Source organism: Xyrauchen texanus, chromosome 4 (assembly GCF_025860055.1).
Source record: "Xyrauchen texanus isolate HMW12.3.18 chromosome 4, RBS_HiC_50CHRs, whole genome shotgun sequence".
NCBI classification, from domain to species: Eukaryota; Metazoa; Chordata; class Actinopteri; order Cypriniformes; family Catostomidae; genus Xyrauchen; species Xyrauchen texanus.
The window spans coordinates 33,983,869-34,008,025 of NC_068279.1; the positions used below are offsets into that span (position 1 = coordinate 33,983,869).

At 40.0% G+C, this 24,157-nt stretch overlaps 1 protein-coding gene across 5 annotated transcripts in view; it reads right to left on the reverse strand.

The window, feature by feature from the left end:
• LOC127639989 (EGF-like repeat and discoidin I-like domain-containing protein 3) overlaps window positions 1-24,157 on the reverse strand; it is a 325,228-nt gene that overhangs the window by 224,334 nt on the left and 76,737 nt on the right. For 3 of the 5 annotated variants that reach the window (XM_052122373.1, XM_052122388.1, XM_052122357.1), the window contains exon 2: window positions 23,299-23,328. The exons of 1 other annotated variant lie outside the window; for it this stretch is intronic. In XM_052122373.1, coding sequence (XP_051978333.1) covers window positions 23,299-23,328 — 30 coding nt within the window. The remainder of the gene's footprint in view (window positions 1-23,298; window positions 23,329-24,157) is intronic. One more of the 5 variants, XM_052122366.1, reaches the window with a different exon arrangement.

A 24,157-nucleotide genomic window follows, 5' to 3' on the forward strand; every position in this document is an offset into this window, starting at 1 on the left:
AAGTATATTCTAATTACTAAATATTAAAATTGTAACTGTAGTGGAATACAGTTACTTATATTTTGTACTTTAAATACATATTCCCATTACATGTATTCCGTTACTCCCCAACCCTGTATGTATATATATATATATATATATATATATATATATATATATATAAGGTTTACTCATATAAAAGTCTCTGCTCATTAAGCTAAATATGTTATGTAACATCAACAAAAATATTTATTTTGGTCTAAAATTTTGTGACCAGTAAAAATGGTTATACTACTAAGAGCTTTGAAAACAACATTCAGGCAATGAACAGATTGTATTGGAGTAATTTCTAATCAATTAGTCTTCACGAATCATGCATTTGCAAGCATGTCAACATCATAAGAACCCCAAGAGGGCTCATATCTCAAGGTCTATCAATACCACACTGATGTTTAAAACATTAGAGAGCCTGCATTAGGTTGCACACTGTCAAATGTTTATTGATGAAATTGCAGGCATTCAGTTTAATCTTTCAAAAGTTCAGCTCCAAGTTCTACAAGAGGACATGGGTGGGGTAGAAAGATGTATTAAAGAGACTTGATCAATGTGCTTCTAAGTGTAAAGACTTGCCTGAGCATTACTAAGTGGGTGATTTCTAGAGCATTGCTAGGATGTTTCTGGCCCAGGTCAAAACAGCCCACTGCCAAGTTTCTATAATATTCTGGCCCATATATATGGCTTGAGAGCCACCTTCAATGTATGAGATTTTTTGGATCATTTTATTGTTCGCCTTGTGAAAAAATCAAGTCAGATTGCATAGAAATATAATGGCACACCTCTCCTCAACAAGCTGTGCAAATTTAGATATAATTCACATCTGTAGCATAAATTGCGCAGGATGAGTTAAGGCTCGTCACATTTACCTTTGCACCACAAAATTCCACAGATCAAATGCAGATTTAATGGAAATTAAATAATACATTAAATAATCTTAATGGAAATCCATGCAAATATGAATTTCGCCTGATGGATTCTGCAGTTAAAAGTAAATCATGTAAAGTAAAACCTTAACATGCCCAAATATGACCAGTACACATGGTAGAACTTGCTAAGACATATACAGGATGTTTAAAAAGTTTTCATTCACCACATATGAAGAGGATTGGATGATCAAATGTTCAATGTCCCATAGAATGGGATGGAACTGAGAGACCTCTTTAAAAATTCCAAATAATTAGGAGACTTAAACAAGATGTCCACAAAATGACCATGTTGTAGGTATTCTCTCCAGCCTCTCAATATTCTCTAAAGCCTTTATAATGAGATGTAAACCAAGCTTACATATATTCAAGCTTTTGACTCTTCAACTGTTCTATATATAACTTTCCCACATCCAAAATCTAAAAATCAGTTTTTTAAACCACTGACACCCAGTTACTTTTTTTATTTTATTAAATAACACTAAACAGGCATTTTCGTAGACTATAAAATGGCAGGTTTTATTTATTTATTTATTTATTTTTACTGGTGTTCTTAGAACAACATATAGGCCAATACAAAATGCATACCACTATGGTAAACACATAAATATGTTTGAATTTCAGCACTGCATATTATAAGTCACCTATAATGCGACTAGTAGCTGATTAAAGGGGCACACCATGTGTAATAGCTTTACCAGAATTCCATTACAAGTACTCTGGATGCTGATGGAGAGGGTGACAGCTTTGGTTGCATTCTGATATGACAATCTATAACAGTGCAAATCTTTGAGACAGACCTCTCTACCTCTAGAGAGATGGAAGTATGAGAAAAGGAGGAGGGAAAGAAAGACAGGGATGGCGAGAGACAGAAAAATATGGAAAAAAGGGAGAGAGATAAAGGAAGGGGGACGGAACACCATATTTGCACCATATTCCTTAGAGACATCACCAGGCATTGTGGGCGATGAAACAAAGCTTTGTCCTCAGTGCTGTTCCATTTTGTGCCATGAGTCAGTGGGATCAACAAGCTTGAGTGTCAGCCATTGTTGAGCAGCTAGTGCTTGTTATTAATTGATGTTGGCTGGCGCACACATCCTGATTTTCCGACAAGTCACAATAGGAGTCAATCTATCAGTTCAATGCTGCATAGTAAAACCTAAGCACTGGTTAAACATAGGAATGTGTCCTCTGTTTTCTGCGCAATTAATCACTCTCTGAAGAATGATTCAACCAAAAATCCTCAAAGTGAATTAATTGCGGTTACTTGCATATACAAATAAAGAGAGACAGATACAGTAAGCAACCCAAATGCATTCTATAATGTATTAATTTATGCAGATTGCAGGTAATGTCAGTTGCATGGTATGGAAATTATGGGGTATTAATATGGAGATATGGTGATCACTTGGCAGGATTATAATAATTGCAGCTTGACATGTGAACACCTGTGAACCCATGAGGTGTTTCTAGAACGAGCCTTTCACACATTGACTGGATCACCTACGTACTGTAAAGGACTTCCGCAATGTCCACGCAAACAAAGCTGTTACTAAATAAACCAATCCTTCCAAGATTATTACAAAACACATTGTATATAGAGCATTGCATTTAAAAAAAAAGCCTGCATGGTAATTGCACCTCAGCATGTAGGAGGAAAGAGGTGCTTTAATTGCTGTCCCCTTCAAATGATCTCCACGGCAAGGGTCAGGGTGAATGCAATGGGGTGAAACAGACTCTCCATTCCTGAGCTATCCAACCCGATCTCATGAAAAGTAATATATTATTTACGAGTTGACTTTCATATGGTCTCATAAAATGTTGTTCACATAAACTCGTACGACTTGACGTGCAAATTCCTGGATGTCTAATGTGGAAGCGTGAGTTCTGCGCATGAGGTGTTAAGGACAGATAGTTAAAGTATAAGTATAACATAGCTTTTAGCATATTATACAGCTGCTATAAATCCAGCTACACACAGACACTTCATGCAGTTGTCTGCCAAAATAAAAGCATGATGGTTTAGAACTATTTCAAATCAAAATCAAATAAAATTGCAAAAAAATGTTATTGTCACACTACCATGTACACAAGGGCAACAGTAGGTGAAAGTCTTGTGTGCCGTTCCAAGCAACATAGCAGTCATGACAGTGACAAGACATATACCAATTACAATAAACAAAATATTTACACAACACAATTTACATATAAAATGTACACATACTTACACAACACAATAATAATATACAATGTACAATAAACAATACACACAATATAGAATACACATACAATAAAAAAATACAATAAAGAGTATATAAAAAATATATATACAGTAGTTGTATTGTGGAGAATATAATTATGACAGTCCAGTGTGAGATAATAAGATTAATAAAGTGCAGTGCTGATTATTGATCATGAGAGATCAAGTGTTCAGTGTATACCAAAGTGCTCTACATATGCAAATGATACAGAAGGTTTCAAGAGTGACCAGATGTACGGCCAAGAAAGGAACCTTAGACATGTAGTCAGGATGAGTGTGCAATATTGCTTTAGCCATTCCTGGGGAAAAATGTAAGCAGGATGGCAAGACAGACAGATCCTGCAAATCCCCAGTTCATTTTAAAGTAGTAATCGCCATAAGAAAAACCACCTTGAGAGTCAGAAGTTTATCCGACACTGACTCTAGAGGTTCAAAGGGGGTCTCAACCAGACCCTCAAGGACTATCGCTAAGTCCCATGAAGGGATCCAGGTCCTAACAGGAGGTCTCAATTGCATGTCTCCACGAATGAAGTGAGCAAGCAGAGGATGTTTCCCCGATGGCATCCCATCAATCAGAACATGGTAAGCCGATAGAGTGGCCACATAAACCCTGAGAGTGGTGGGGCATGTGCCTGCCGATAATTTTTCCTACAGAAAGTCCAGAACTGAAGCAATCTGGCAGTTAACGGGATCTGCATTATGTGCAGTGCACCACCTTTCAAATATACTCCATTTATTGGCATAACTTCTTCTAGTAGAGGGAGCCCTAACACTCAGAATAGTCTCGATAACTTCAGGTGAAAGCCCAGTGTCCCTCAGTTGGTACCCTTCAGGGGCCAAACATGAAGGTTCCACAGCTCGGGCCGGGAATGAAGGTTCCTCCTCTCCGGAATCGCCCAAGGTGAGCCGTTGAGGAGAGACATTATCTCCGAGAACCATTCCCTGTTCGGCCAACCCGGCGCTATCAGTAAGAGGCAGGACCCTTGCTGGCAAACACTGGCCAGGACTCCCGGGAGCAGAGAAACTGGAGGAAACACATACAGGTGCATTATGGGCCATGTAGAGAAGTAGAGGGGACATTGCACTGTCTATTGGAAGGCGAAGAGTTCCACTTCTGCTCTTGTAAAATCTCAACTAGATTTGACTCCCCCGTCACTATTTTCTTTCTGACAGTAAATCAGCTCCCACGTTCAGGCATCCAGGGATATAAACAGCTCTGATTGACAGGAGCTTGCCCTGGGCCTAAAGGAGAATCTACTGTGCCAGTCTGTTCAGCTGGCGTGACCGTAGACCTCCTTGATGGTTTATGTAAGAGACTACCACTGTGTTGTCCACCCGTCCCAGGACATGGCAGCCTCTCAGATACTGTTGGAAGTACTTCAGGGCCAGAAATACAGCCATCAACTTGAGACAGTTGATGTGCCAATCGAGCTGATGACCCTTCCATTTCCCTTGAGCTGGACAAAATCTTAAGACCGCTCCCAAGCCTGACAGGGAGGTGTCTGTCATTAGCAACTTGTGATGGCAGGATGCACCTAGAGTGGGACCCAAGGTGAGGAACTGGGGTCTGAACCACATAGAAAGGGAAAGTAGCCCGTGGCACGTAACCCTTATCTGCCTGATGAAATCCCCTGGCTTTGAGCCACAACTGAAAAGGTCTCTTGTGCAAAAGGCCTAAAAGAATCACAGAGAACACAGATGCCATGAGACATAGTATTCATTGATACTGATGAACAGTGGAACCTTGTCCCAGTCTGACTTTGCTCAGGGTGTTCTGAATGGTCTCAATTCGAGTGGGAGACAATTGTGCCCGCATCATGATTGAATTCCATACAATCCCCAGATACGTAGTTCTCTGAGTGGGAGAGAGACATTGAGTCTCAAACCCAGAGAAACCAAATGAGATAAGACAATATCCCTGTGCTGTAATACTAGTTCTTGTGACTGTGCTAGTATCAGCCAGTTGTCTATATAATTCAGAATGTGGATGCCCTGGAGTCGCAAATGATCCAGTGCTGCATCCATGCACTTTGTGAATGTGTGGGGGTGATAAGGCTAGGCCGAATGGAAGAACCCGATATTGGAAAGCTTCGTCCCCGAAAGCGAAACTCAGGAACTTCCTGTGTTGTGTCAGAATGTTTATATGAAAGTATGCATCCATGAGATCGATCGTGAGCAACCAATCGTGATGTTGGATTTGAGACACGACCGTCTTGGCAGTTAGCATCTTGAACATGAGCGCCCCGACCGAGCGATTCAAGCCTCGAAGATCTAAAATTGCTCTCAGGTGTTGCCTCGTTGCACAAGGAAGTAACGAACGACTTGAAACCATACAATCTCCATCTTGCTGGACGAGTTGAGATTACTCTGTGTATTACTCCACCGAACACTTTAAAGGATCCGAAGGAGACCGGCGAGCAATCCGCATCTTCATCCATTTGCCTGCAGAAGTGAAGATAGAAAAATCACCCTTCCCTCTCCAATCAAGTTGATGTACCGCTGCTTTACCAAAGCCGTACCACTGCGTACCAAAGCTCAGCTTTGTCCGCAAGTTATTGTACAAGCGGAGACACGCGGTAAATGGGCAGACGCCATTAACCAGCTTCTCTCCACCCACATTCGCGGCCATACTCTCTGGCTGTAAATCTCACGTGACGTACTCTCCACGAGAGTCATGTCTGCCATTTTGTGCACGTCACTGCTTACACACACACACACACACACCCTCTCTTTCTCTCTCTCTCACACACACACACACACACAAACACACACATACATACCGACCTCTCATGTGTTATAGGCTTATTTTGGTTACCATATCTAATCATGTCACTGTTTAGTTTGTAGCTGAAAGTCAGAAGTTTATTGACTGCATTGTATTAATTATTAATTGATATTGCTGCATCAATAAACTTGTTATATTTTGTTGTTTCCTTTTGAATTTTGATGATCTACGGACATCGTTTTTCCTAAGAGAACAATCTAATATTGAGACTGTTATACTGTCTGGTTATTAGTCCCTGATTCCAGGGTGGTGCCCCGTCGACATTATCCTAATTCATATTCTATTGATTTTGATAATTGACAATTATCTTTGATGATTGTTGAACTTGAAGGATCATTAAGCTAGTGTTAAGTCTAATCAATGTTCCATTCATTTTAATGATTATCTTTGATAATAATATTATTTTGAATTTGATGATTGTTTATTTAAAGGATTAAAACTAACATTGATTCTAATCAGTGTTCTATTATTTGTAATAATTGATAATTATTGCTAATAACCAAACCCGCTCCTAAACTGTGAGCCCTACAGTGCTATTAATACAGCACACAAGCATGCTGTCATTGAAGCATAAGGGGGTATACCATATACTAAGAAATTCATGTGCATGTTTTAATTAATCTTTTCTCTGAAATTGTTATGCTGATAATATAATTTGCATTGTAAAATTGTGTATTAGAAAGGAAAGCACAATAGATATGTTTCCACAAGTGGTCTCAGATTTTTGGTCCCCACTGTGTGTGCAATAAAATTAAATGCACTGATAGTTCAGGTAATAAGATTAACTCCAGTTACACATTACCGAATGTTAAGTTTAAAGAACATATTTTTATCTGCCCTCAATGGGAAAAGACTTCCTTTCTTTGAAAGCAAAGTCAGTATGCTGTGATTTAGAGCACTGTGTCCTTAATCGAGAATCGTTGTACCAGAGAAAAAAAAGAAAAAGAAAAAGAAAAAAACACTTGCACATTAATGCCTAGGTAGGCACATTAAAAGAGATGTTCATCTCAGAGTTTGCAGGGTAAGGGCTTACACTTTGCAGGGTAAGGGCTTACACAGCTCGTATGTGGCCTAATTCTGTCTCAATCCTTTACAGGGAGTGCAGTATCAGCCTCATAACAGTTCACTGACTTCAGCCCAGTTCACTCACCTCTCCCAATTACAAAGAAGAACTGGCTGAAAACCATTCAGTTCCCTTATGGTTCTCCTGCTTTTAATGTTTTCTGTATTCTCTCACTCTCACTCTCTTTGTCTCTTCTTCCCTCCATTCACTCAGTCATTATATGACAAGCTTGATAAAACATGCCGAATAGACAAAATTAACACAATAACAAGTTGAAAAGTATAAATCAAGATTAAATAAATAAACCCATGGTAGCCCAGGCCTCTGCCAAGGGGTTAAATCTCTTAATTGAGCCTACTTGGAAAATATATGATTTATATAACACAAATATAAGCAGGTTACCAGGGTTATATCCTTTTGCAACCCTGCATCCACATGTGTAGACAATGTAAGGCGGGGTGCCAATGTGTTTTCATTCAAAGGCAAAGAGCAAATGTATGATCTTTGAGAAAATCAACATGTAACTTTCTCACAATTAGCAACTCTTCCTGAGGCACCACACCCCGCTGAGCGAAGATTGCAAATTCACACCTCATTGTTGCCCTTCCACATCTGTCCCATTCTCTCCTCTCTCCTCCTCATCCATTCCCCTTCAGCTCAGAATCACCTAAGATCTGTATGTAACAAAAGCCTATATCTGATGTATACAAATAATGTAACTAGTGTAACATGTTTGGTATCATTTAAAATGTCTCAGTGCGTCTGGTATAGTGTTCTTATTCCCAGGTTTGTAAAACTTAATGACAACAAAGTTATAAGGTCTTTGCCAAATACTGAATAATTCTGGAGGTCTATCCCCCTCCTTGAAGGTTTAACACCAGGATGTCAAGAACCCATTCACCCCCAAATTCTCATTGTTCAAAGGATAATAACATTTGGTACACAATGTGTATTCTGACTGGATATTTAAGGAGGGCTGGCCCAGAGCTCAGGGAGTCTGTAGGTAGACTTCCCACACAATCGCTGTGTGTAGTTTTCGTTGCCAGGTAAATGTTTCTATAAATTCCTCAATTTCTGAATTGTTGTTATTATATTTTATTGATTGATGATTTCACTCTATTAATTTTATTTTGAACTATTGTTTTATTTACCTGGTCAATAAATTGTAAAAATTAGATTTTTATTCTGACTGACTCTGAAATTGTTTTCCCAAACAGATTAAACGATTCGTATGTTACCGCAAGTCTGCGTCAGATTAGTGATGACTAATATTTGGCATCAATTCAAGTGTACTTGGTTTGCAAAGACAAAAAGGGAATTTCCATTTCAACAGCAAATGCTGCCAATCTAAATTTGGGTGTGTCTTACCTCTGTTTTAATTTGATGTTTCTCCAGATAAGTGTACGAGGGAAACCACACATGGCCAATCCAAAGCTATTACAGGAGAAGTTATGTTGGTCAACTTACATCTGTAATAGTGGCCGTGACCTCTACTGTTAAATTCAAGTGTATGCAATTCCATAGGGCTATACTTAAGTATCTTTGATTGTGTAAACGTGAATGTGACCGATCTTAGGTATATAGCAATTACCTCTGTTTGATGATCCAATACTGGCCGCTTGTGATCGTGAGACCCGCAGTGTAGAGAAAAACACATGAGGACCTCAAAGCGACATAGTTTCCTAATCTGAACGGGTAAAATATAATTAAAGTGTTAAAAAGAATAATCAAACATTCGCTCACTTTTAATGATGCTCAGATATCATTAAAACCTTTTTCATTTATGGAGTCAGATGAAATAATGAGGTAATACATAAGAGAAAATTTATTTCATTTAATCTTGTTGTGGTGCGTAAAAGGAAAGACAGTAACGAGCAGAGACCTTCACCTGTATTATTGGAGTCCGCCATTGGACCGATAAATGGGCTTACAACATTGTATTTTGGCTTCGCTATACGCAACTCATAATTTAATGAATTAAAACTGACTGAATACGGTTCGCAAGACTCTACACTCTCATTTAACCTTTTCATGAGTAGGATCTAAATACTCACGCAGTTCCCCCAGAGTGAGTGTGGCGGGTTGAGCAAGAGACTGACACAGTAGGTGAGGCGTCAAATCTCAGAGGGGCATTGAATAGAAGTAACAATAATCATGTACATAAAAAGGGGAAAATAGTGACCAGGGGTTAGTGTCCAAATTAAAGGGGAATCTGCCATCCTTACAGTGAACGATGGTGTCCTGTAGGATGGGGAGTGTCCAGAGGAGAATCCAGGATGTGGGTGGGGTCCAGCGGCCACACACACTCCCCTCTTTGGTTTGTGTGTGTGTGTGTGTGTGTGTGTGACAAGCACTAATGCATCAGATAATCGCGCTCAGCATATATTTACTGTGAGTATACAAGATTTAAACTGTTATCATTGTGCTTCTATGATAGTTAGCTGTGTGTTTCAGAAAACAAACTTATCATAGGACTGAAAAGACTGTTTGAGTTGTTGCTTGTGTGAATGAAAACCGCATCTGCACCTAATAAGCAGACGTGGCTGCATGCAAGGGAGGATCGCGTTTTGTTGACAATTTGTTACGTGAAATAAACATATCATGTGGTTGAAAAGACTCTTTGAGTAGCTGTTTGCGAGACAATTGACAACCGCTACTAACCGCTCTAAACAAACATGGCAGCACGTATCGGAGGAAGATCGCATTTGATGTGTTGACTGTGCATATATGAGTGGTAAACAATTTACCGTGGTACTTTGGTGACCAATTTAATTGTATGTATATAAAATAAAAACTGTATGAGTAACTGTTTGAGCGAATATAAATTACAGGCGCTTGACCAGTGCAGCCTGTGTTAGTGCAAAAGCTGATTTGAATATGGCAGCTTGTAATGTTACTGCAAAAACACATATGTGTAACAATACGCTGCAGGGACCAGTTATTAATCATCACATATGAGTGATGGTACATATTAAAGGGTTAAGGGTTAAACTTTTGATGCACAGCATCACAACATAATAGTATGTTGATTTCCAAGAAGTGCCACTACGAGTGCAGCGCCAAAAAACAATGCCTGTGGTAAGAAACCTCTTTAATTTTGTCTCTAGTTTAGTTTGATATGCCAGTGATTTTATTTTATTTTGTTTCGTTTTTGTATTTTTTTATAAATTTGCAAAGCTATCAAACAAACTTCTTTTGAGTTGTCATTATGGGGGTATTGTTTGTTGAATTTTGAGGAAAATAATTAATCCATTTTGGAATAAGGCTGTAACATAACAAAATGTGGAAAAAGTGAATCGCTATGAATAATTTCCGGATACACTGTATCTGAGGGTATCACACAATTTAAGAATGAATTAGAGTAAAATGTATTTCCATACCCATTACACTGAAAATCTGTTGAATCTTTGCTAGAAGAGTAAAGCTTGTTTTTGTTTTATGTCTCTAACTTTCCTACAGCCAATTTAAAGATTAAAATCTGCTACCTGCTGTGTCTCAAAACGAATGAAATAGTGTTTATTTTCAAGTGGAAATTTTTATGTACACATAATAAGGGAGATTGACATATGCCAACCTTCAAATGCACTACAAACCTTTTTTACTAGACCATCAGAAGAATGCTTTGCTGTTAACCTGCTTATGAAACGTTTCTATATTCTGAACTGTACTGAACGTTAGAAAGGCCACATTTAATATGAAGCCTTAAAATTATTGCCATGAAGTTGAAGCCAACAATTACCAGCCATAGCAGGAGCTGCGCAAGAGTAGATGCCATCTTTTTACCATTTGGAAGTTTAAATGCACAACACAGCAGGTTGCAATAATATTTCCCGAACTACAAAAATGGTGCTCATGCCAAAGGCACAACATTTTAAAAGGAGGGCTTTAACATGTCAATGCCTGATGGAGGGGTCACAATACTTGACAGTGAACTCAGGCCTGTCTTTAGTTACATAATGGCATACTACTGTTCAATGCAGTTACCCACTCCATCACTCAAACTCCCCTAGAGGGAAAAGAAAGTGTATTATTCATTCAACACACTCCTCCAATGCAACTACACTAATAAGGGACCAGTGGGCTACAATGAATGTTCTCTAGATGCATATTAAATGTACAGATCAATAATTGAACAAAGAATGAAGAAGAGAAAATCAGAGTTAAGGCATTAAGAAATAAAAGAAAATGTTGCTGATCCAATGAGGCGAAACTAATAGGAGCTGCTATTAAGCTTGTATTTTAACTTTTACATTTTTATTCATACAGGGTGTCATCTCTCATTTGGCCAATCATATCTCAGCATTTTTTCAGAGTATAGAAGTACAGTGAGCATTGAGGTATGTAGTGCAAATAATAATAACATTTAATTTTTGCTTCTTTTTGTCAGTAAAGTATGTAACATTTGGCTTGGTTCCACGTCCTTCCAGCCCAAGATGCAACAAATAAATCAGCTTCCTATTAACCTCTTGCACTCAAAACTGGCAAGACTATAAAATGCAAATAGCTTTTGATAAGGACAATGTAATAGTGATAAATGCATACAAGTGAGAATAAATGATTAACTATATAATAGTGCCGTTGATCTTATTTAATCAGTGTAATTACATCAAACATGTAACATGATATGTGGTGGTGGGTGCGTGGTTGAGTGCCGGTTTGTGAATGGAGAGCGAGATCAGGAGATGAGAACGGTAAGGATCATCACCTGGCAATGGTTGTCTCTAACAGCTGTTTGTCATTGCAGTGAGAGTGGAGACAGGCTTTAAGAGCAATCCAGATGCCAGTGAGGCAGAGACAGTTACCACACACAAACAGGAGGGACTGTGCTCAACTGTTTCCTCTGAAAAGCATGATTTTGAGTTTTCCGCTGAAAAGGTGTGTGCATGGGGATTCCACGATTATCCTGTAGTGACGGTGACAATTCAGTTTCGGGGACAAAAGCATAGTGTCGAGGCTGTGATTAGTTTGTGCCTCACTCATCCGCTAATTTTACATTTAAATTTACATTTATGCATTTGGCAGACGCTTTTATCCAAAGCGACTTACAGTGCAATTATTACAGGGACAATCCCCCCGGAACAACCTGGAGTTAAGTGCCTTGCTCAAGGGCACAATGGTGGTGGCCATGGGGTTCGAACCACCAACCTTCTGATTAACAGCCCTGTGCTTTAGCCACTACGCCACCACCACTCCTTCAGGGATGTGGCATTTTGGGCATGTATTGGCCAGCATTTTCCATGTTATTAAGGGAAATTTGTGCAGATGGGTCCTGTAACAGAGTGTTTCGGTGTGGGATTTGTGATGCGCTGGCTGGGGAGGCGGAGCCGAGGCTGTCTATGTCAGCTCCGCATCAGGATGACGTAAGGGAGGGGGAAGGCTTGACTTCCCCAGCACTTAGAGGATTCTGTGCAAGGGATTTCCTTCCGAAGTAGACGTTAAGCGAGACTCTTAGGTACGCCATTGACCAAGTGAATGTGATTGATATTCACCGTCTTCAAACAGACATTGAAATCACCTATCTGTACTTTTCTATTATAAATGATCAGTTGTATCGAGTGACGCAGGACACTCAGACAAAGGAAGATAATTCAGTTATTGATACCAATTAACCGTCAGGAAATGCTATTCCAGATGGATCATTAAAATCCAATGGCAGGACACTTATGGCAGAAAAAGATACTGAAGTGTCTAATGGCCCTTTTCTATTGGCCAGGCATTCACAGTGATGTTCGCCGATGGTTTGCAGCTGCAGAGAATGTCAGCTGGTGAATCTGCCGGCCACCCCAAGGGCACCTTTACGCCCACTTTCTTTGATCAAGATCCCTTTCGGAAAAATTGGTATGACCCTCATTGAGCCATCGCTTTGTGTTGGTACTGGTGGACTATGCAATGCGATATCCGGAAGCAGTGCTTCTGCGAAACATCTCAGCACGTAGTGTTGTGGATTCTGAAAGAAATCCTCACTGATCAAGTCACTACATTTATGTCACGTACACAAACCAGCTGTACAAATTATTTGGTATTAAATGAATTCGGACAAGTGTGTACCACCTGCAAATGGAAGGCTTGGTCGAACGGTTTAATAGGACCCTGAAAAGCATGATTCGTAAGTTCGTGCATGAAGATGCTCGGAATAGGGACAAGTGGCTTGAATCCCTATTATTCGCAGTTCGAGAGGTCCTGCAAGCCTCCTCGGGGTTCTCCCCATTTTAATTATTGTATGGGCGTAAGCCTCGCGGTGTTTTAGATTTTGTGAGGGAAACTTGCAAAAACAGCAAAAACAAAATTCAACACGTTCTTGACCTGATTGCAAAAACTCCACATTGGGGCAACTATCACAGGAGAATTTGCTACAGGCTCAAGATCGTCAGACCCGGCTGTATAACAGGGGACCTCGGCTACGTGAATTTAAACAGGAAGATAAAGTCCTTGTATTACTACCCACATCAAGCTCAAAATTACTTGCAAAGTGGCAAGGGCCCTTTGAGGTCTTAAGTCAGGGAGTCAGGGAAGTCGATTATGAGGTTAAACGCATGGATAGGACCTCCTCAACCTCTGAAAACCATGGAGGGAGGTGGTCTCTGTGGCTTTGGTGACAGTGGTAATGGAGAGGAAGTTGGGCTGGAGGTGAACTTAAAAGCCAATCATGGCACCCCGGTCACTTGCGGAGTCACCACTCACCGTCACAGATCACCGATGTGGCTAGGCTGCAAAGAGAATTCTCGTAAATTTTCTCGCCCCTTTCCGGTCATACAAACCTCATAAAACACCATATCGAAACAACCCCAGGGGTAGTGGTACACAGTGGTTTCCCTTTAAGCCATTGTCAACAGACTTTAGTCACAAACCTGTTTGATGTTTTATGTGTTAGATTAGTATATGTTTAGAATAGCAATAAAGTTTGTCTGTATTCAAAGATAATTTGACTGTGGTATATTTTGATAAATAATCTCATCCCTGTTTTTTAAGATTTCACTTCAAAGCTATACCTAAATATGTGTGATATTATTTTCAGTAAGCCATGACTATAATATTACTCCAATAAGTGAATTAATCATAATTCCCTTATTAAAGCTAATTCCTTTCAATTAAAATTGTGAGCGGATACAACGAGACGTTGTATTTCGATTTTAATGGTGGAGAATTTTATTCAGACAAATAATCTAGTTATTTGTCATTTATGTAATTTATATTGGTTATCGAACGTGATTAATTCCATTATAAATTTCCTTAAATAATAATGTAGAATAAGGACAGTTTAATTTAATTCCTAGCTCACACATACTGTTCCTACATAAAATGGTGGAGGTAAGCGGGCACTTTAATCCATACCATGTACATTTATACTACGAAATTTGTTACATATAATGGTGAAGAATTGCGGCACTTTAATCCATACCGTGTGCATCTACATCAACTGAAATTTCCTACATATAATGGTGTTGGAATGCATGAAAATTATAAATAAGTTATTTGTTGTTTTATACACAGTCATTTTCTTTGAATCCGGAAACAGAACAGAGAAACTACAGAAGCTCTGCTTCTGTGACATATATATTATGCACTGGTTTGTTGTCATGACAACAAGAAAGAATTAGCTCATATTTACCTCCGTTATAAGTTAAAGGCTTCAATGCTCATGAAATGAGCACAGAAATTGAACGGAAGTATCTGATTAAACAAACCCAGACACACTTTATGGAATAAAGTTCCAGTTAAACTTAAGACTCCATGAAAGGAGTTTGAAATTTCCCCCTGCCAGGATGAAGAAATCTCATTACATTGCGGTAAGGATAAGATACAAGTGATGTTCTTCTAAATCTTTCTAAATGGTCTTATTTTATAGCTAGACATTGTGATGCTCGATGAACAAATTTAAAAATAACTTGTGTAATGTGCATCAATGTCCGAGTGTAATTTTGAACGAAAGTGTAAATGTTTGCTCCCGCTAGAGATTTGCAGTAAATCTGTTTAACTTCAGTGGACAGACCCTGTTGCATATCCAGAAACTGACACAAACTCTGCTCTGATCAAATTACGTTGTTGTTTAAACATCCGCAGTGAACCTGCTGCTTAAATATAGACTAATCTCGCTGAAAATATAAGTGTCAATCCGTAAAACAATTACGTGAGTTGTTTGTAACTTGCATTGCTGAAGAATAGCTCTTTAAAAGAACTAGAGTGATAATACCACGCTACAAACTGCTAAGTGTGTTACTTTATTCATGCATTAAGATTCACCTTGAATTGATCACAAGCGCCACATTGAGCTACGAGCTGGACGTGACTGCTGTGATTTGTGCATTGTGGAACGCGCTGACGTTCATTTGAATTGATGAAATTGTGTTTTCATTAGTGCTAGAGAAAGTTCATAGTTCACTGGTGTTGGTCGCTCTGACGACGAAAGTTCATGGGAAGTCCTAAAGAGACTCTTCTGGGGTAACTAACCGCGGATACGCAACCTGCCGATGCTATATTGTCAACATAGCATAGCAAAGCTAATAACGCAGCACAGCAAAGCTATTAACACAGCACAGCTAAGATAATAGCATAGCACAGCTAAGGTATACTAACAAGTTAGCAATCTTTAATTGAAAGCCTATAAACCCTAGCATCAAAAGCTAGCAGTTAGCATCTAGTGGCCTGTTACAGTTAAGTACAAATTGTATTAGAACAAACTTTAAGCTATTTAACCCCTTAACTTCTCAAAATGTAAACACACTTTGGTCTCGTATGCATTGTATTACATTTTTCTCCCTTTCCATTATCTCATAACACAAATTACTGTCTCTCAATGAGCAATTGAGGTGAAGTTAATTTAAGCTGAGTTTAGAGAGCTGATTAAAATGGATCTATTCTTCATGTTTCATTTATTTCCACTTATCAATTTCTTATCAAAAAGCTGAACTACTTGATGATAATAATAAGTCTCAAACAGTGCAAGTTTAAAGAAAGCTTACGGCTGCCTCTCATTCTTATTAGCTACCACCCATTAGTTTCCATCTTATTTTTAATTACTTTGGCTGTTTTATTTTATTTCACTTTTGTGTGTTGGGCACTCCCCCATTTGACATAACTGACTCAATCTCCTTGCCATACAGATTAAGATTTCCCCATTGTGGGATTTTAAATTGATAAAATCCCTCCTTCTGTTACACAATCATGATCAACAAATACCAAGACTCAATCAGAATCCCTGTTATTACTATTAAGCATAACGACAATATTAGTGAATTTTGTTAATTTAGTCTTTGTTATTTTCCATTTCATTTTTAATTCTCTATCTCCCTCTAACTTATCTCTCCCTACTCTTTACAGTCTAGAGACAAAGTCTATGGAACCACAGATAATTCTGGTTAAAATATTTGTCATATAATCAATAAGAGTCATCTTGAAATATCAAATCGTTAACCAAATCTTGTGTGTTCTCTCTAATCTTAACCCTCTGGGGTCGACGGACGCCCCGGCACGTCCTGCTGGATATTTTTGTCATTACAGTGGAATCAATTTAAAATATTCTGTCATTTTTGGGTATACAGATAAGTGTAAGACATCATTAGAGTCTATAAAGGGTCTACTTTTATTTGTGTACACTCACAATAACAACAAAATATTGTGCTTTTGTAAAATAAAGAAAATAAAAAGAGTGAACTTTTAGCAGTCTCTGTGTTCACGAGGATATTTCGGAAACACGTCACTAAAATGAACTGAAACTCCGCAAATTCTTATCACACAAACATGAAACATATGTCTAAAGAAAGCTTAAAATGTCTACTTTTAAATAAAACAATTTTACAAATTGAAAACAAATATTCTCCTGCATTGTAATCTGTATGAAACAAAGATGTACAAAGATGTACATTTTCTTCTGGCTCAACTCATTAAAGCTAATGTGATCACACCCACCAGCAGAGCACGCCATTCATAAGCTAATGTGCTGAGACGATCAACACAAATGTACACGCCCCCGACGGTGAGGTTTAATGTAAACATGACACAACTCAACTTTTCTGTGTGTTTGTACCGATACACAGGCGATGAAACTCCAGAATATTAAGGAAGAGTTCACATTTTCCTCAGAAGAAGAGCAGGACTCCGATGAACGTTTGCATTTTGAAGAGAGACTTGATCCAGCAGAGGATACAATTTCGGACGAGTAAGTCATTTGGTTTTCTTTAGTTGACATGCTATTTTATATAAACATGTACATATTTTACTAGTGGGACTGTTTCCAGACTTGCCAGACAGGATTGACATTTGAAATATGACTCCTAATAAGCAAGTTTTAGTTACATTTAAATGCTGTTTATGCTAAAGCAGGTATTTAAATTGTATGCTGTATAATATAAATATGGTATGTAATATATGATATACAAATAATATGAATATTTAGATTATATTTTATCTAGTATTTATAATGCCTCATTATCATCAACAAAGCTTGTGCTTGCAAATATGTGTTCAGGTTAAATTAGTAAAATGCACTTTAAATATGCCCATAATAGAAAATCTGCATATTATAATGATTTCTGAAGGATCATGTGACACTGAAGACAGTAATGCAGTAATGATGTTGAAAATTCAGCTTTGATCACAAATTGCCTTTTACAATATATTTAAATAGAAAACTGTTCTTTTAAATTGTAAAAAGAGTTCAGAATATCAATGTTGTTTCTGTATTTTGGATAAATCCAGTCTTGGTGAGCAGAAGAGACTTCTTTTAACGGTAGTGTAGGTCTAAAATTAAGTAAAGTCTTTATGTAAAGAAAATGTATAGTCAGATTTCTTCTTTTAACTTCAAACTTGATTTTGATCATTAAGTCTCATCACATTCATTCTCTATCCCTCACTGATAGGCCCAGGGGAGAGTCTTTTGTCTCTCAGGGGTGAATTACATTCCATGTTAATGATCATTCACGCCTCCTTGCATATTACTTTTCGACACTAAAATTGTCTTATAAAAGTTAAAATACTATATTGTTTTGTATGAATGAGTGATCAGGATGGTTTTCACATCATTTTGTAGCAAAAACTCTAGGCTACAAGATCCAGATCTCAAAAGGCTTGTGGACAAATGTTTAGTATGTGTTATATGGCCTTATTTTAATGACTTATTATTTTTTTTTTTTTTCAAAAACCATGCATAAATGTTATTTTCTAAAAAATACAAACCTGTACACACATGTTGCTCACATATTATTGTAGCCCAGTTTGTGCTGAATACAGTGTTTTCAGACTTTAGCCATTAGTATGTTTTTAAGCAACTGAAAAAAGCACAAATGTCAAGGCATGTCAAAACTTCTCCAGGGCCCAAAATACCCTCAGACCCCAGAGGGTTAAACTCACACAACTACTTTCTTTTTATCAACACAATCCAAATTCCAGCATCCAAACGCAGCCACGTCTGGATATAAATTGCAGAGACGCACCAGGTAAACTCAGCCGTCACCGCCCCCCCGAGCATGCCTTTGAGGCATCTGTGGTAAGCATTTCAACTGTACCGCATAAACAGGTGTATGGTGTCAATCCTGTCAGATTAAAAAATAATCATTTAATTACACTTCACTAGTTGTTCACATTCACTGAAAACAACACTTAGCATTTGTGTCCCCACACATTGAGGCAACATCTAGATGTAACTCTACACTGAGGCCCTTAACACCATGCAGATCTGTGTCAGCTCTTTCTCCATAGTCTTCCACTAGATTGTGCCAACATGTGGCTGAAGACTGACCCCATGGCCCACTGGAAAGACTTGAAGGCGATACTGAGTGACATTCTGGATAAATTCACCAACTACCTTGCCCACAACCTCATAAGCCAAATGAAAGAGAGCGACAAGAATGCCACCCATCTGACACAGGAAGTAAACGGCCTAAAGCTGCAGTCTACAAAGACCCAAAAGGTGCTAATACATGCAATTTGCCGCATAGACCAGCTAGAAGCTGAAGCCCAAGAATGATAAAAGGTGTCCAAACAACTGGAAGAAGTGTCAAAGAGAGAAATAAAATGGCCCCAGGAAGCACTGACAGCTGCCAATCACAGAGAGCAGCAGGCTAAAGCCACCAAAGAGGACCTGGAAAAGAAACTCCAGCACACCAAGGCTCTTCTAGAAAAGGCCATGTTTGATTTGAAAGAGATGAACTAATGAAACAAGGCCTTGGAAGGCCATCTGGAAATGTCAAGAACTGAAATTGAAACCCTGACCCTGCAACTTGACCTCACCAATGATGAGCTTGACATGGTCAGAGATGAACTGAAACACTCTTATAAGTTAAGGTGACAGTTTAAGATGGAGAGGCATCACATAGCAGTACCCCTGGTTGAAAAGCAGCATCCTAGAACCAAAAGATGAGAGACACAAGGGCCCACAGCACAAAACCTCAGCGGCCCTCTTCCAAGAACCCCAAACACAGTAAAAGGGTAAACATCCCAACAAACCCTGAAGAAGCATGTGGAATGGATCTTAAGGATCTCGACAAGCTGGCAAGGAACATTGACAAGTTCACACCAAATCCTGTTGAGGGTCACAAGATCTATGCTTACCTGCATGACATAAACTTCCACTTGAATATGAGGCCTCATATGACTAACAGAGCCAATTTTGCCTATTATGGATAACATCCACCCATGGGGTACAAAGTTTTCTTGACAGACAGGCAAACCACACAAAGTCTATCTACCAACTTCTGAGAGAGGCCCTGATTAAAGAATTTTCAGACCCAGAGTTCACCTAAGAGCTGTTTACCACCCTGAACACCAAACAGAGATGAAAAGAAACCATTCATGCCTACTACTGTAGACTATGGAAAGGCTACTTTCAGTCTCAGAACAAACCTGAGATGAGCTAAATCTCTGCGCTCAATTCCATCAAGAGGTTAGGGGACATACGGATGTTCTCCGTTAGCGACACATGTCTGGAGTTCGGTTTGGAATACTCTCACATAGTACTGAGGCCCTGACCAAGCTATATGCCCAAGGTTCCCACGACCCCTTTTAGGGATCAGGTGGTGAACCTGCAAGTGAAGCTGCCCAAGGAGGCAGACTCAGCCTTGGCATTGCTGTGTCCAGTGCATGGTTTAAGCATCTATTTGGATCGCACACAGAGCTTTAGACGCTCTGAGCTGCTCTTTGTTTGCTTTGGTGGACAGCGGGAAGGGAGCACTGTCTCCAAACAGATTGACGGCATCACTTTGGCATATTACCCCAGGACGTGCCGCCCCCCCTTGGGGCTATGAACAAATTCTACTAGTAGTGTGGTGGCCTCCTGGGCCCTAACCAATGATGCATCTTTGGCAGAAATCTGCAGAGCAGTGGATTGGGCTACACCCAACACCTTTGCGAGATTTTACAATCTCCGGGTTGAGCCAGTCTCGTCCCGTGTGTTGTCAGGTACAAGCAGGTAAGTTCCGGGACAGCTGGCCTGGTGTACCATTGCACGTAGCGCCTTTCCCCTCCTCGAGGTGAAGATGTGTGCCTTTTACTCCCAGTCGTGTTCATGAAGTCGTGGACCCTAGATGTGCTTCCTCCTTAGCCCTGTGGCTGGTGAGTTTAAGGAGAAATTTGCTGCCGGCACAGTATGTGTGCCAACTAGGACCTGTACTGTGGAAGGTGTTCCACATGCACTGGTTGCCTGTGGTAACTCTGTGTGATGTATATCCTATGAAACGGTTTCCTCACTGGTAAACCCACATCTTCCTTGTGCAGAGGCCTCTCTGTCCCCGGTCACCATGTTTGTAGAGGTCCACCCCCTATGGGGTAGGACCTACGATGAGACTTCTCCACATGAGACACTGCCAACAAAGAAAAAAAGGAGAAGAGACCGCGGCTGGGCCAGCCAGTCCCTATTTTTGGACAGTCGACTTGTCCCAGAGGTGCAGGGGACCATACAACGCTTGTACGAGCATTGGGGGAGGTTAAGTGAAGGCAGGGTATGCTGGCTACGAGGCACACATGTAGCTGTAGCTTGTCTCGGCCCCTCAGCAAAAAACCTGAATGAGTGGTTGCTAGCCAGCTCCTTTTATACCCGTATGTCAAGGGGAGTGGCATGCAAATTCCACTCACCAATACCCATTGGCATTTTCTCAAAGATCAGAGGTGTTTGGCGCTCCCAAGGGTGAACCATAGTGTCACTACATCGACACAACGTCTCGTACCCTCCATCAGGGAATGAAGGTTGCAAAAGTAACCAGGACGTTTTGGAGGGTTCTTAATTTATTTTTTTCCTACTCATGAAATTTGCTAATGAAGGGAATGGTACTGTATGCATTTGGGACTGCATGGGTGAGGTGCCCTCTGCCATTCAATGTTGTTATGGTGTAATTGTTCTGCAGCTCCAAACCAATTAGTCACATGTTATTAAAGGATGTATAATGAGTATAGACAGTGGTGAATACTCACGAGAGTACACACCACCTTGCCGATTTATGTACGCTACCATCGCAGTGCTGTCTGAATGGATTGAGACGTGCTTGCACCGAATCAGCAGGAGGAACCTCTGCAGGGCAAGGAATACAGCCAGTAACTCTAGGCAGTTGATGTGCTAATGCAGCCGGGGCCCTGTCCAAGAGCCGGTGGCAGTGTGCACTTGCACACGGCGCCCCAACCCTGTTGAGTGACATTTGTGTTGTTCCAATCCAAGCCCACGCTCATGGCAGCCCGGGCAAGCATGTCGGCCATGTCAGCCTCAGACTGGGCGGCCTGGCCTGAAGTCAGCAGCCCAGTTAAGTCTTCTGCGTAAGACGCCTAGAAAATCTCCAATGCAGTGGTGATGTTATCATCCAATTCTGGGGGCTCAAGGGAGAATGACGGCTGGCCGTGAGGTGAGCCACACTCATCCCGAGCTCGGACGGAAGCAAGCGAGCGTGTTGGGTGGTTTTTGGGGATTTACTCGGCAAAACTGAGCCTGTCGTCATCCCCAAATCACCTTCATCGGCAGCCGGATCGTCCTCAATCCCGTGGGAAGAAAGAGCGATGCGGGGGGCGGCTGAAGTGACATTCACCTTCAGGAAGGAGAGCCGAGACTGCAACGCTGCCATGGTCATGTTCACCACAAACACCACCTCAGTGTGATCGTTGCCCAGGCACACGAGTCAGTGTTTGTGGCCGTCGGTCTTGGAAAGATATCGACACTGCATCCAGGAACTAAACAGAGGCGGAAGGGCATCTTTAAAAAGTTTAGAGTTTAGATCCAACCCTGCTCTAACACACTTACCAGTAATTTCCAAGTAATCCTGAAGACCTTGATTAGCTGGTTCAGGTCTGTTTGATGAGGGTTAGATCTAAACTCTGCACTGAGGTAGCTTTTCAGTGTGGGAATGTGAAGAGTGGAGGGGTCATCTGTTTTTTCGAAAGCCTGGGACCAGATAAAAAAGTGAGGCATAAAGAAAAAGGAGTCTCTTCAAAGCCGCTCCGCTCATAGATCAGTGGGCTTGAGTGAGTAATGACCTGGCACAATGAGGGGGATCAATGGGTGTGTTACTGTGGAGGCAATTAGGTTGAGAGAAGGTAGAGAAACACTTGCAATCAATTAATAAATTAAATTATATATATATATTAGTCCCATCTAGGTTGGTTTGGTAAAAAAAATATTAGAATGAAAAGGTCTTTCTCCATCAATTGATCATTGACATGGAATCACAGGTTGAGTGTTTGTTTGTAGTATGATCATCAGTATAATGTCTCCTGACACATTGCAAAAGTTCTGCCCTGTTCCAGTCAGTTTTTAGAGTGCACACATAGCTGAATAATATGGCAGAATTGAATGCCAAATTGGTAAATGCATTAATCACGCTACAAAAGTGAGATTGCACATAAATGTGTGTGTGTGTGTGCACAGTAAAAAACTGTGTAACCTGTTATGCAAACTGTCCCTTTCTATTTAAGATGAGTCAAGTAAACACACCAACAGTGACCAAAGCCAATACCTTGCAAGTGAACGATCAGAAGAGCAGCAATTGAAAAGAGACAAGGCAATATATCATAAGCAGAGTGTTCAAGCTGTGACAGGTTTTGAGAAACTATATTTATCAACATTTTGACATCAGGAGGGATATTGGGAAGATGTGCAGTAACAGGTAAGATGAAAGAATTCTGAAATAGATGTGTGAATTTCATGCAGGGATGGGTCACACAAGCCAAAAACTGACAACAGTGGAAAGGAAGTGAAACAAAGAGATACCAGTACCAAATAAGGGGAGCATAACAATTGCCATATCTAGATATATCCCACCTGCTGAAGTTGGATCCTCACCATCTGCTGCTAAAGTGGGATACCCAGAACATAAAGGGGAGGAAGGAGAGAGATAGATAGAGAGAGAGAGAGAGAGAGAGAGAGAGAGAGAGAAAGAGATTGTCAATCATCTTTCATATTTTCTCGTTCGTAACACTAAAACTAATTATAATTACATAGGTCATGAACTTCTGAACAGAAAACACCAAACCAAAACAATACATTTTTCGGTGGAGGAAAACTGTCTACTATGAATTGGAGGGGTAACAAAGCAAACATCTATGCATTATCAATTGTATACTGGGTCTGAAATTGTGTTACATCCACAACAGAAAACAGGAGTGGATTGAATATTGCATAACCAAAGTCAAGCAAAAACCGCATTCTCTTTCTAACCAAAACCTCCTTATCTAAGCAATCAGTAATATATTTTCTAAGCTTTTTATGTCTTTATATATTTTTTTATTAAATTACAGGCAGAAATCATGCCTATTACCTGTGAGATATCATGTTTACATGCACAGATTTTCGGCAATTCGAATAAATACAATCCGACTGCAGATTCTGAATGTACTGTTTATGTGAGATAATAAGATTAATAAAGTGCAGTGCTGATGTATATTGATCGTGAGAGATCAAGTGTTCAAAAGTCTGATTGCTTGAAGGAAGAAGCTGTCATGTAGTCGGCTGGTGTGGGTCCTGATACTGCGATACCGCCTGCCTGATGGTAGCAATGAGAGCAGCCCAAGGCTTGGGTGGCTGGAGTCTCTGATGATCCTCCAAGCTTTTTTCACACATCGCCTGGTATATATGTTCTGGAGGGAGGGAAGCTCACCTCCGATGATGTGTCTGGCAGTTC